This window comes from Echiichthys vipera, assembly GCF_963691815.1.
Source record: "Echiichthys vipera genome assembly, chromosome: 5".
In the NCBI taxonomy this organism is placed as follows: Eukaryota; Metazoa; Chordata; class Actinopteri; order Perciformes; family Trachinidae; genus Echiichthys; species Echiichthys vipera.
Genome location: NC_139830.1, coordinates 4571924 through 4587108, shown reverse-complemented (window position 1 = coordinate 4587108; position 15185 = coordinate 4571924). Strand labels below are relative to the sequence as shown.

General features: G+C 45.9%; 1 protein-coding gene across 1 annotated transcript in view; it reads left to right on the top strand.

Annotated features, from left to right (window-relative positions):
• Window positions 1-15185, top strand: part of LOC310946900 (solute carrier family 12 member 9) — a gene marked incomplete at its 5' end in the record, with an annotated part of 77550 nt that overhangs the window by 41973 nt on the left and 20392 nt on the right. Inside the window, 2 exons of the mRNA XM_083913485.1 lie at window positions 1615-1697; window positions 10732-10856. Coding sequence (XP_083769611.1) covers window positions 1615-1697; window positions 10732-10856 — 208 coding nt within the window. The remainder of the gene's footprint in view (window positions 1-1614; window positions 1698-10731; window positions 10857-15185) is intronic.

Genomic DNA, 15185 nt, shown 5'->3' with positions numbered 1-15185 from the left:
GCTCAATGGGCCATGCAAAGATCTTTCCACATCCTACCTGATCGTTTTCCCATCTTTTATGGCTTTCTACTTAAATCTACGACATGACGCGCATGTAGCACCTCAACTGGTTGAAAAAAGAAGTCTGATTGTATAGAAGTCAACGAGAGTTCAAGTCTTCTTCTGTTAAGTCTGCTCCCGTCTGTAGAAAAATAGACGATAGAGAGGGGGATGCCTTAGGGTGCAGCTTCCTTGTGATTGACAGGATTTGGATGTGTTGTGCTAGCGACAAGATAGAGGCTTGGTAATGCAGACTGAAAATGGCAGTGTGTTAGAAAGTGCCTTAAAGTAGCCATTGGGCCCCCCCACATTTGGCCCAAATGTTAAAAAATGCGTGCTTAAATGTCCTCTGGGAGCCGAAGCGCGTGCTTAAGTGCCCTATACGAACCAAAACATTTCTAAAGTGCCCTTTTTAGTGACAAGGACGTGCTATGTGTGCCTTTTTCTTTCTTTTTGCCCCTTGCCCTTCAAAAAGTCTGTGCACGCCACTGCTCTCACACTGTTTGCTAGTTAGCGCTCTCAATTGGCTGTGTCACTGCACCCAACGGCAGCACCCGGACCCCTCCGCAATATTCGGCCGTATAACTTGACAATCGATTCCTTCTTTAGTGTTTATGTCAACGCAGTGCTACAACAACACAGACGTAGCACTCCGCTCCGCCCTCTCATCCAAATATGGTCACATCCGGTTTCCAAAAACCAAGATAGAAACATGGAATCCAGTGGGTGTCGTTGCGGTGGCTACATTCATCTCTTTTAAACAGTCTCTGGTTCTTTCACACAGTGATGATGTTGGTCCAAACACGGCCTCGGCATTTCTTTATATTATAAATAAGACGTGTCATATTTACCCTGCGGGGACGGGTATACAGTCACAAGTAGGAGCCGTCTAAATCTCCACAGGAGTCGGTGGGAGATGGATGTCACATCTGCAGGAGCAGGGCGTTGTTATAAATTCTGCAGGTCTTGACTGGTATGGGATTAAAAAAACGGTCGGGGGCAGACCTCTACTGCTCTTTCACTATTCTGTTCCTCATTTCATATTCTTTTTTTGTACAAGTCACTAAGAAAATGTCATCCGGCAGCAAACTGCACGCCAAGTGAATATGTTAATATCCCACGGAGACAAAGTAAAGTGTCAAGAATCATCAGGAATAGCAGTGAGGAGGAGGAGGAGGTGTGAATACGGGACTTAAACTTAAGTATCTCTGGCATCTCTGTTTGAGTGGCATCCGATTGACGAGTGATGTCCACATTTCACTTTCTTTATATTATCACAGTGCGTCCAAGATTCGTCCATTTTCTACTGTTGGGAGAAAATGCCCACCGACGTTTAACAGATGAAGTGGTGAAAGAAATTCTCCATTAAACCCGAGAACGGTGGTTCATCACATTCTTTCGTTGATTAAACCTTTCAGGCCACGTACGCATCCAAGGTTTCCACTGACGAGGGCTTTGAAGGTCACTGCTGATATTTTTCATACGGAAGCTGCTCCAGACAATATTCAGTGCAAATTTCACACCAATAATTCCCTGAAATTTCAAGTTGTTGTTTTTTTTTTTTCATCCTTGCAGGTAAGGTGCTATCTCCGGCTAAGAAGACGTCCCACAGTGGTAACCCCTGGGTCTCGGTGCTCATCTCCTGGTTCCTTGTGCAGGTTAGTGGAATTTGAATCAATTCTTACCTTTTCTGGCATTTTTGCACTTTTCATTTGTAATCTTAAAATGCTCCTAATGTAAAAGAAATCCACCAGGTGTTGAAACTCATCAATATATAATTCTCATATAATAATAATTTCCGATAAAAGTCTGACCAATCATTTTATTCAGTCCGAATAAACTTATTTGCCGAGCTTCCTGCCTGTCATCCGTCACTCCGTTTGACTTGCGCTGCTCATGCTGCGTTTAAGTGCCATGGGAAGTCCGAAGTTTCAGACCTCCAGCTAGGCAAAGTGTCGGTGGTAGGTCGATCTCCCCGAATTCGCTAGTGGGATGTTCCACTTGCACCTCGGCTACCTGGAGGCCGAAACTTCGGACTTCCCGTATCACTTGAACGCAGCATCTCTTTCTCGATGCACGTGTCGGAGGAGGAAGGAGCTTAGAGGTCAGGCTGGGTTAAGAGGGTGGGACTTTGGAGGGATGCGCTGAGTGCTCTGACAGACACACGCAAGAAAGGTAAGAATTGCTTTAACAAAATTTGACTTGCGCTGCTCATGCTGCGTTTAAGTGCCATGGGAAATCTTAAGTTTCAGACCTCCAGCTAGACGAAGTGTCGGTGGTAGGTCGATCTCCCCCGAATTCGCTAGTGGGAGGTTCCACTTTGACAGGCATTCCAGTGCACTTTGGCTAGCTGGAGGTCCGAAGCTTCGGACTTCCCGTGTCACTTGAACGCAGCATCTCTTTCTCGATGCACGTGTCGGGGGAGGAGGGAGCTCAGAGGTCAGACGGGGGGAAGAGGGTGGGACTTTGGAGGGAAGCGCTGAGTGCTCTGACAGACACATGCAAGAAAGGTAAGAATTGCTTTAACAAAATGGAGTCAACAGATATTTGATACTCGACAAAAGTACCTACAAAAGTATTCAAAAGTATTGACATATAAAAGAGACACTCACACTCATTTTCTACCCTCAAAATGGGAAATGTTTTCCATTGCACACACCCATTTGTTCGATCAGTAGGACTGAAACGATAAGGCTTCAATGGTCAAGAATTAAGATACAACACTGGCCTTTCTTTGAATTTTTGAGTGAAATCCGGGATAAACTCCTGCTGAGCTACAGGTGCAAGGAAGCTCAGAACAAAAGGGAAGGAAGAGAAGATTCAAAAATAGTTTGGGAAATTAGACCCAAGGTAGTAGGACAAAATCCACCCAAAATCATGGTGTTTGGAATGCGAGGTCTAGTTTTAGTAACTTACCTCGGGCAGAAAGATCCAAAAATCCTCCTGTTTATCTCCGGAGGATTCTTCCTTCAAACACAACTGATTCAATCAAAGGAGAAACAAGTTCAGTTAGATTTCTTTGTTTTCCAGCGTCTGCTGCAACTGCATGCTGTTCTTTAATCTGGAGCATTTACATTTGACATACACTGCTCCAAGTCGTTCATTTTGTCCACTAATGTGTTCCCAAGAGGTTCTCCAGGACCACTGATGTCTCTTGGCTTTCCCAGAGTTTCCCCAGAATAAGTTAATGTAACAATTCAATTGTATTGTTTGCAACAGACACATCAGTTTATGCATCGCTGCATCTGTAACTGCATCTCCTCTCCTCTCAATCACTGACTTTTAAAATATATATATTGTATTTTCTTTGAGTGCATGGATGTTTTATGGTTTGTTGATGCAATGGTGGGCATGTTACTTACTGCAGGTTGTGCAGTCAGTCGATTTCAAACCAAAAATGTGTCATTTCTTCTTCGCAAATCACGTTTACTGCCACAATACTGATTAACTGGAAAGAAACCGATCAATGAGGAATGCACTTTTCTTAACATCGTTACAGAGTTCTTTCACAAAGAACATGAGACAGTAATAAGATTATTTTTTAAATGAAATCATGTCCAGGAGATGTTAAATCACAGTCCGGTAAAATGAAAGTTTAAAAGGTGTCTTCCAAATCTAGACCTACTGGAACTGTGAGAGGAGCCAAAGTCAGTGACCGTCTCCTACACGGGGACGTAGGAGCTAAGAAATATAGGTTTGAGTCGACCCATTTCATGCCTAACAAGTAATTATTAGAAGTTTGAACTGCAGTCTGGAAGCAGTGTGAAGTCAGTGAAGGGATGCTAAAATTGGGGTAATGTGTTCTCTCCTCAGCAGCCGCATTTGGGACCGACCAAAGACAATTAAGTGCTTTCCTACAGAGTGCAGCTGAATATAGATGGGATGAAATGAAGGCATGTATAACGTGCTCCTGGTCTGCATCACACAGAAATAGTTTAATTTTTAGCGACACTGAATCTTCCTTTTCACTTGGCTGTCAAAGTTCAGATCTGAATCACAACCACTGCCATACTCCTGGCAGGTTACGAGGGGCATTTGTGTCCCTTAAGATGTTCTTCACAGGCTTTTGGTGAAGTTAACATGGACCATGTTTGTCACAAGCAAAGAAAGGCATCAAATGGGTGCTGTGGTCAAATGTACACTGTATCTACTTTGGAGTAAGGAGGTCAGGTTTAGGTGGTTTTGACAAGATGCTGTATTTAAAAGAGTGGCATTCAAACCTCTAATGGTGAAAATTGAAACCTCAAGTTTCAGATTATTGTTTAATCCCCCTTTGTCCTCTTTATTTTTGACCACAGAGGGCAACATGGTGGTGTAGTGGTTAGCACTGTCACGTCACAGTGAGAAGGATGCCGGTTCGCATCCCGTCTGGGGCCCTTCTGTGTGGAGTTTGCATGTTCTCCCTGTGTCTGCGCGGGTTCTCTCCGGGTTCTCCGGTTTCCTCCCACAATCCAAAAGACATGATTGTGTTGGGTTCATTGATGACTCTTAATTGCCTGTAGGTGTGAATGGTTGTCTGTCTCTGTGCGTCTCTATGTACGCCGCCTCATGCCCAATGTCAGCTGGGATCGGCTCCAGCGACCCCGACAGGGACAAGCGGTCGAAGATGAATGAATTAATTTTTGACCACAAATGAAACAAGAATTAGCTAGCCGGCTCGTCCCGTGGTCCTTCCTGCCGCGGTGGGGAGAGAGGACGGCTGCAGCTCCGGTGACCTCAGCGGCTCAACTTCCGTGTCGTGTCACCATTTATTTGCTAAAGCTGTTTCCATCACGCTTGTTGCCATTTTGCTTCTATTTAGTCGCCTGTTTTTCCACCTCAGCTAATCGTAAAAACTTCTCTGGGACATTTCAGCACTTTTTGATTGCTCCCATTAAGGTGGATGGAAACGCACCTGCGGACAACCTATCCTCCATGACTGACACAGACTGTTTCGAAGTGATTATACCTTAGATAAATAAATGCAGCTCTCCCGTAAAGAGTCAGTGTAAGTTTTTAAAAAATGGAAGACTTGCAAGTAATGCATCATTTCCCCGAGTTTGTCAAATCGGTGGAGGAAAGTGTGAGAACGTGTGGGAGGAACACAAGAACGATTTCAGGGACAGGCAGGGAGTGATCAGACGGAGGACAGGAATACACTAATATTATAACAGCTGAGCGGAACAAACTGTCACTTTTTTACTGGAAGAAAACATCCTGTGGTGTTTTTTTTCCTCCTTTGTTGTGTCTTCTGTGTGTGTGTGTGTGTGTGGGGGGGGGGGGGGGGGGGTTAGTTAGGGAGGAGGGTGAGGACAGAGAGACAACGAGGAGGGCGAGGATCTTACGAGCGAATAGTCCTGACCATCCCGTCATTATCAGAGGTGAGGGTTGAAGCGTGAATGGCTTGTCATTATTTGCGCTTTCTCTCTCTCTCTCTCTCTCTCTCTCTCTCTCTCTCTCTCTCTCTCTCTATCCCTCTCCCGTCCTCTTCTCCGCATCCCTCGATACTCAGCAGGAGTGGAGGAGGAGCAATTAGATGGAAATCGTTAGCCGTGGCTCCGCTGCCATCAGAGATCATTGACTCTCCCGTCCTCTTTTCTCTCCGCCTCTCCCTTCGCCATTTGAATGATTTACTGATGACAAAAGTCTGATTGTAATCTGGCCTCACATACTGCTGGATTGAAAAGGGAGGAGGAGGCGGAGGAGGAGAGGAGGAGGAGGGGGGGAGGCACAAGTCAAGGCTTTCTTTTATTGGACTTGTGTAGAAAGGGACAATAGGCAGAGTGTAAGGACAAGGGGAGAAGAAAAACAGACAAGTATGAAGAGGATAGTGCTGGATAGGTGCGATGCAAGTTAGCTGCAGTCCGACACAAAGTAATGCAATGGAAACGATGGACATTGCACATGATCATTTATTCATTCATTCATCTTCAACCGCTTGTCCCTGTCGGGGTCGCGGGGGGCTGGAGCCGATCCCAGCTGACATCGGGCTTGAGGGGCGGTACACCCTGGACAGGACGCCAGTCTATCACAGGGCACATAGAGATGAACATCATCAATGAACCGAACACACGCATGCCTTTGGACTGTGGGAGGAAACCGGAGAACCCGGAGAAAACCCACGCAAATGGGGAGAACATGCAAACTCCACACAGAAGGGCTCCAGCTGAGATGCAAACCTGGAACCTTCTCGCTGTGAGGCGACGGTGCGGACACCACACCACCGTGTAGCCCCACATTGCACATGATGACATAGAAATTGTGCATTTGTCGGCTGTTTGTTGTTCTTTTTCAGCCCCTCCAAGAATATTACAAGAATTGCTGCAAGTGTTTTCCAATTTTACCAATCCCCGCCGTGTTCTGCACGAAAACAATCCAATTCTAAGACACTATTTTGAGCGAGCGCCAGGTACAAAAATCAAGCCTCAATCTCCCCAATCAAAGGTCCTGCGAAGTAGAAGTGATTCTACTTCAGCGCCTTCCTCCTTTCTGAGCTCCTGTGAGCCCGGGCGCTGACGAAAACGCTTTTCTCCCATTTATTTGTGATTCGATTCTTCTGGTCATTCCCTAAAAGTCCGGACTCTAAGTGAAGGCTGGAAGTTGTATAGACTCACAAATCGAGGGCTCTTTGGGATCATTACTGCTGATGCAGCACAAATCCACCTGTTGATCTCATTCATGAACAAGACCCAAAGACGACACTGCTTCACATGGGGCAGTGGTGGACTCTCACCCCCCATTGTGCTGTGCTGTGCCAAAAACTTTAGTCTGGCACTTATAACACAGAGGTTGTCACAAGACCGGCACCATCACTTGGGACCAGGTGACGGGCGTTGAAGGAGGCCGACGATGACGCAGGTGAGCCCACACACTTCACCCCCGAGCCTGGCAGCTGAGACGTTCCCCTTTGAAACGTATGAGCGGGCAGCCAAGCCTCGAAAGTCCCAGACGCGAGTGTACGCCTATTTGGAAGTAGTAAAATACCCGGGGTTGTGTTGGCCGTGTCATAATCAGTTAATCACAAAGCATGTAAATTGTTTGATAGCCTTAATGAATTGTTCCGCAATCGTTGTGATGTTTTCATTTTATCTGGTGAGACCAGAGGTGATTTGCCGGCCTCAGCTGGACAATATCACTCTATTCTATCGCTTCATTAGCTGCGGTGTATCTGCAACCGAACCCAAACTCACACTTAAGTAAGCACTGTCCAATTGCTGCCTGTAACCCGGAGACATTTCTTGAAAAGCGCCGACCGTGCAGTCCAAAGCATTACTCAGCTGCGTCCGCTCTTTATTCTGCTCTTCATTTAATAAAAGTGTCTGTGTGAGCCCGCGCGTTTCACTGAAATTTATGGCAATTAATGCACACGGCTTCCCAGTAAAAACAGTCTTTCAAACCGCTACACAAAAATATACCCTGGAGAGATTTAGTGTCCGCACACACACGCATGCACACACACACACACACACACAGAGGTTTGTGTACGGTGTGATGACAGGAGTCGTCCACGCCGGCTTGTGTCTGAGGTAATGGCTAATGGTAGAGACGGCTCCTCGGGGAGCGCCTGAGAGACACCCGCTGACTTTGACTGTCAGAGGTCAGAGATGCTCTCCTACCCGCTTTCTCCTTTTCACTCCTCTCTTCTCTTCCTTTCTTCCTCTTCTTTTGCTCTTATTGCTCCCTCGGTTCGGCCTTTCCATCAATAATGTGACATCGTTAATCTCTATTCCCCACTTTAACTTCTACCCCTCCCCCTCCCCTTCAGTTTACATCTGCTTCATGGTCACAAAGTCAGTGATCACAGTTGATACTTCTTCTCCCCTCCATAAATACCAACGATGCACCCTTGAGCTCAAGAGAATAAAGTGAGTTTCTCAGTCGCCAAATCGTCCAACACATGATAATTGGAGAGAAAGTCTAAACTTTAGATACAGTACAGTAGTTCCCGCCTCGCTCTGTTCAATCAATCCCACACAGATGAAGATAACGACGAGTCGTCCACAGAATAACTTACGATGGCCTCACAGATTTCATGTTTGTGCACACATTATAGTTCTAACTCGCTTGTCGGTAATGAGTGTCATTTACACAGTTGAGCTGCGGTTCTGTGGTGGGCACAGCTCAGCGTGCGTGGATAGAAATAGTAGATTAGATGCAGATACCAATATTGTATTTAATTGGCATGTGGGTACTTTGAACGATGGGCTTGGGGGGGCATCCATGTTTGTTGACTTTTCAGATTATTCCATACGATTCAGTTTGGAGTCAAATATATCTCCCACATTCCTAGTTGTAATTATTGCTCGGATGTGAACTGTATTTATTTACCATGGTGTGATGGTTAGCACTGTCGCCCTCACAACAAGAGGGTTCTTGGTTTGAATCCCGTCTGGGGCCCTTCTGTGTGGAGTTTGCATGTTCGCCCCGTGTCTGCGTGGGTTTTCTCCGGGTTCTCCGGTTTCCTCCCACAGTCCAAAGACGTGCAGGTGTTCGGTTCATTGATGACTCTAAATCACCCGTAGGTGTGAATGGTTGTCTGTCTCTGTTCGTCTCTATGTGTCCTGTGATAGACTGGCGTCCTGTCCAGGGTGGACCCCGCCTCACGCCCGATGTCAGCTGGGATCGGCTCCAGCCCCCCCGCGACCCCGACAGGGACAAGCGGTTGAAGATAAATGAATGAATGAATGAATTCTTCTTCTTCATTTAATCTTAAAAATCAGCCCCGCCCCCAAGTGGTCAAAACATGCAAACATAGTAGCTTTAAGATAAAAAAAAAAATCTACTATATTGACATAAATATTTGCTACTTCTGACTACATGAATATGAGTGTAGCTGCGGTAGTTATAGCCAGGTGTGATGCCGGGAAAACTCCTCTCATTCTTGGCCCTCACATGTTCAGTGAGACGCGGCGACTTCCACACATTGAGACGGTGGAGAACGTGGCAGAGAGCAGCGCTAATAAAGGGTCATTATTTCCCTCCGCCATTAGAAGTCACCTGCTCCTCCATCAGAGTGAGAGTGTGAGTCTTATGCAGCCACGTGCTGTCGGTGTTATTGGATGTACAGTACGAACTCATGCGTAGATACCATCCTAATTAACACCAGTCTCCATCAGTGGCTCGCAAAGTGACACCCCGAGGACCCCCTGTGGTCCCACCGCGGTGGAAAATGCAGAACGGTTTGATTTTAACAGCGTCTTGCTCCCTAGATGTTGGTCAAATCTCACCTTGACGTCACCGCGCCTACAGAGCGACTGATGACTAACAGAAAATGGACTCAAATATCTGGTGATCTTTGATTTGAAAGGCCTTTGTGAGCCGTCCGGCCTTGATGACAGCTCAAAACCCTTTTGTGTTAAAAAGTGTGTACTTTTTAATCATGACATTTTTTTAATTTAATTTCAATGGCGTACATTTTTATTTGTGTTAAATGTGACGACCCTGGGCTCCTGTTATTCAGTCTCAGTAACTAGGGTTGGGTTTATTAACGAGTTTCATTCTGGATCCAGTTAAAGTTAAATTCCCAGTGGGTGGAGCCCTGTGTTGCTCAAGGGTTTCAGTGAGTTAGGACACTTCTTGTGTCCCGCGGTGAAACTTTAGAAATGCATTTGCGTCGTCATGAATGCTGCGTGTTTCATTGAGGGAGGGGTTTCCATTTTTAGGAATTTCTAACAGGGCAATTCAACTTTCCTTGTGGAAATACCCTTTCATCCAAAACCGCCTTAAACGTGTAACGGTCTTTTTTGGCACTTATCAAATCACACATCAAATAAGCCAACAAGAATTCGTGAATGAACTATTAACGGAGAACAAAGCACCAACAAAAGAGTGTTTTTTTTTCTTGTGAAGCGGCTGTGGCTCGGTGGTGGAGTGGGTCGTCCTCCAATTTAGAGACCGGCGGTTCGATTCCCAGCTTCCCTGGTCTACAAGTCGAAGTGTCCTTGGGCAAGACACTGAACCCTGAATTGCTCCCCGTGCTGCGCATCGGTGTGTGAATGGTTAGATTAGATGGTCTGTAGATGTCCACTGCCATCAGTGTGAATGTCTGTGTGAATGGGTGAATGTGACAAATACTGTGAAAGCGCCTTTAGTAATCAGAAGACTAGAAAGGCGCTATATAAGTACAAGTCCATTTACCATTTTAAAGACTTACCTACTGGCCCCTGTACCAGCTCCTCTCATAGTAAAGTCCATTCAAGTGGATTACCAAAGTCAATCCCAAAGGAAGGAGCCCATTGGTGCTTTGTTTTGTGTGTAGGGACTCTTCTCATGCTGCTGCAGAGGTTTGCTGTTATTTTCAGCAGCATTAGTGGTTAAAAAAGACCTTTGAATGCCTTCACCGTACTGCCCCGAGCTAACCACTGTTAGCCACGTCCGGCTGTTGGTGCCTCCCTGGGATTTCTTCGTTTATAGTTGTTACACACAAAAAAAAACTGTCTCGACGGCTTATTTAATGTATGTAAGTGCCGAAAAAGACCATGGGAGGATTTTGCGCCGGAGTTACACTTTAAGCCTTTAACTCGCAAACGTTGGGGCGTTAAAGACCCATACATGAGCTTGTGTCGCCTCTTTCCATGTGATGGCAGTGAGGTAAAACATTCAAATCATGTGAATGACTTCATATTTTACAGGTACATTTTTATTGGTGCTGGAAAATGTCTGTTGGAAGGCATGTTGACCCTCTTCTTTTGTTTTGTCCTTTCTTTTTTTTAGCTGGTGCTCTTTTCAGGGAAGCTCAACACCATCGCCAGCATTGTGACCATCTTCTTCCTGCTGGTGTACGCGGCCGTGGACTTGGCCTGCCTCGCTCTGGAATGGGCATCTGCACCTAATTTCAGGTATGAACGTGCCGCTCACTCCACACACGGTTAACCTGGAGCCGACACCCTGCGCTATGTTGCTGAACACAGTCCTCCTCTCTCCTACCTCTGTCGTTGTTTATGTATGTGTGTAAAGATGTGGTTGTTTGCCCGCCGGATGCTGCCGCGGTGACAGTGTACTAATTAAAAGACATAAAACTGGGCCGTGCTTATAGCCGCCCATATTGGAAAGGGACTTACAATAAAACTGTGTGTTTTGTTTTTGTGGGGGGGGTTACGTGCTGAACAGGATGCTCGCTGGAAGTAACGGCGCGTGGAGATGTTTAGAGATTTAAATTTACAATGTTTGTGTGTGCGTTTATGCGTGTGTGTGTGTGTGTGTGTGTTTGTATTCCTAGCACACTCGCAATGATTCTGATTTATAAAAACTCCCTGAAGCCATTTTCACACAGTAGAAGAAGAGTAACCCGAGGCCACCTGAGGCCAGAGCGTAGTGTATATGTAGCTCTACGATAACATCATGACATCCAATGCTGCCTGGCTCTCCGTTCACTCCCTATTTTTTACGAGTCACCCTGTTTTTTCTCGTGAAGTGTTGATGGTGTCACAAACTATCTTTATTTATAAAAGCGCATCCCCAAAATCCAGTAACCTATATTCCTTTTTCTCCCCAAGACACCTTCCTTGATTAAACTTCTCCACCGGCTGTGAAATACATTTCAAACATGACAACTGCTACTGTTTGTATTTGTTATGGAGGAGAGAAACTGTTTAAACACCATACATCACTTTATTGTTATGACGGATTGCCTCCAGCGCTGCGTTTGCTGTTATATATATATATATATATATATATATTCCTCTGCAGTGATAGTTGGAAATGCGTCGTTCAGACGTGAGCTTTCCACATCAGGGGCACATCAGTCAAGTGTGGTTGAAATCAGGAAACGGCAACAGACTGTGAACATGCTGCACATCTGGAAAACAGAGGCATTATCTTCCTGTAATATGGATTTCCAGCACAGTGGGATTTATTCGTCTGCTGATGATGAATATTTTGTGGGATGACGTTCGTGGATAGTTGCATATTGCATCTCAACTGTGGCATGAAATGAAGACCCCGCGTGTCAATCACAATTACTTTCGCCAGTTGTTTTGCATCTATCAAAAGCCTTTGACCTCTCAGAGCCACCACACATGCAAAACGTCATTCATCATCATTCATCTTCAACCACGTGTCCCTATTGGGGTTGCTGGGGGGCTGGAGCCGATCCCAGCTGACATCGGGCGTGAGGCAGGGTCCACCCTGGACAGGACGCCAGTCTATCACAGGACACATAGAGACGAACAGACCTATACACAAAACGTGATCATCCAAAATGGCGTTTCTCAATTGTTAAATTATATTGTACAATAAAGAAACTCCACTGTTATAACACTTAAATAAACATTCAATAAATGCATGATTTGTCCCAAAGTCAGTGCGTAATCATGTTAAATAATCCCTGTAATAATCAAGCATCCCAACTTCCAAGTGAATTTATCCCAATCATCAATCATTAAGCAATCATGTCTCATAATTGGATTTTTTTAGTACTACTTTTAGTACTCAGTTATTCCTCCACACTGCCCAAACCATAACGTGGTGATTTTTTACCTGACACCTGAAACCAAAAGAAATATATTGATATGTGTTTAGAAAGTCCCAGTTATTATGCTTAAGTTGCTATACATTTACATACTAATGCATGCTGTATTTAACTTCTGCTTGTATCATTTCACATTTGTACCCATGTTTAAAAGTCACCACAAGAGTACGCTGTGAACATCACTTATAGTATTAAAGTGAGAGCATTTGGTGACTAACTGCTGCACCCGAGTGCCCAGTGTTTCCTCTGGTGCCTTCCATGTGCAGTGCTGCTGCGCCGTGCTATCTGCTCACGCCTCGCTATCACTGCGTGACCGCTGGCAAAGGCTACAGGACACAAAGTTAGCCGCAAAACTTTTCCTCTAACGCTGATCTCTCCTTGCCGGCCGGGGGGACCCAGGGAACCCTGGAGCTGATAAGGGGGCTTGTTTTCTGGCCGTCTGCCCGCTTTGGGCCTCCTCCCTCTTTCCCCCTGTGTTGTTTAATCTGCCAGTTCATTGTTGCTGTGTCACCGGGCAAAATTCAGCCAGTTGTTTGTGGGTTTTTTTAAAGTTGTTGGGGTTTTTGTTGAGTGCTTGTGCTCTGTGCTTCTCTCACTCCCCTCTCTGTCTGGCTCTCTCCCGCGTCTCTTTCCAGGCAAAGAGAATTAAAAGCCATTTAGCGCCGTCTCTCCCCCTGAGAACCGCCCTGTAATTAGCATAACTAATTTAGCAGAAATATTTCCCTTTCTGTTGAATTTGCTGTTGTGCAGGGGGAGGGGAGGGACTGGAATTATGATGTAGCGGAAAAGATGCCTGCTTGTTAAGTGTGTTTGTGTGCATACGTGTGTGTGTGTGTGTGCAGGAGAGTAGAAGGTAAGCAATTTGGAGACTGTGCTTGCGTGTCTGAGATCCAAGTCACGCTAGGTGCATCTTTACCCTGGATTATCTGTGTTTTTCCCTTTATGTGTGCGTGTGCTTGCAGTTTCATCTTTGAGCATGTGTGTGTTGTTGTGTGTAAGGAGGCTTCTGTTGGCCGCAGCTTTATCAGCAGTGGCTCCAGATGTGTGGACTGTTCCTCAGGGGGGTGCTGTGTGTCCTGCTGACGATGCTGCACAGGCAACGGCAACTTGTGGCTTAAACACGCATGAACACACGCACACACGCACGCACGCATAAACACGCGTACACACACACAGTGTCACGGTGGCCAGGATTCAGGACACAACTGAGCTCCGCACACTGGTGCCAAAGGATGTTTGTGGGAAAGCGTGGAACTCTCTCACACACAGGCGATGACCTTCAGAGAGGGCAGTTAAAAAGCAGCAACAACTGGCAGCTCAACAGAAACACACACACACACACACACACACATCTTTACTCTTTAAAGTCAGCAGCGGCATGTGATGTCCAAATGACAGCAGGGTTGTCTACAGCTACCGTGATTATCTCTGCGATTTGACCAGCTGAACCATTAGCTCCACAAACAAAAGCGGTGTCCTCTGCGGGACCCGTCCTTTGTCCAAATATGACTCGGAGTGATTTGACAGATTGCAGAGTGTAGAAATCCAGATGGATCATCAACTGCGTCCGGACGGATGAGAGGAAACAGACAGTTAAAGAACCATTATGTGTTAATGGATGGCTTCCATCAGGTCTGTTGATAGGCCTTAGGCAGTTGCATTATGGGAATTGTAGGAGCCGGTGACATGGAGCTTGACCGTGGTTGATTAAATGGCTCGTTACATGGATTTTGAGAGTCTCATCTCATCTCATCTTCAGCCTATTATCCGGGGTCGGGTCGCGGGGGCAGCAGCTCCAGCAGGGGAGCCCAAACTTCCCTTTCCCGGGCCACATTAACCAGCTCTAACTGGGGGATCCTGAGGTGTTCCCAGGCCAGTGTGGAGATATAATCTCTCCACCTGGTCCTGGGTCTTCCCGAGGCCTCCTCCCAGCTGGACGTGCCTGGAACACCTCCCTAGGGAGACGCCCAGGGTTCATCCTTACCAGATGATCCTGAACCACCTCAACTGGCTCCTTTCAACGCAAAGGAGCAGCGGCTCTACTCCGAGTTCCTCACGGATGCTGAACTTCTCCCCCTCTCTCTAAGGAAGACTCGTTCTTTCGGTCATGAGGTTGTGAGAGTGATTAACCATATTATTAATGTGGTGTCGTTTACAAGGTTCGATTCCTGTGTCGTACAATGAATAACACAATGAAAACATCTAACACTTTCAATAGGGTGCGACTCAAATTCGAACGCCGTCAGTCAGTTAAACAATAATGATGCAGAAGGAGAAACGTGAGTCTTTTTTCTTTACCTTCTTATGTCACAGAAATTCATTACTCATCTCAATCTTCATCTCTTATGCACACAGAAATAAAAACAGTTGAATAAAGCAGGAAACAACTTGAAAGACACAATGTTTAAGGGGTATTTAGGTACCCCTTAAACAACACAGTATCTTTAGCTGATAGCATTAGCCTCCCTCTGCTCTGTCTGCAGCAGGTGACTCCGCTCTTAAACAGCCTTTTTTTGTAGTAAAATGTTTCTTTAGTAGGACGTCCTCTCCTCTTTGTCTGGCAGTAGTTTCCCAGTCAAACTGCAGACCTGATGGTCTGAAGGTGCAGTGTACCTGGAGTTATTAGGATCCATTCGTAGCACAAACAGACACAACTCCTGCCTGTCTGCATCCAAAGGGAACGTTAGTCTGTGAAAGC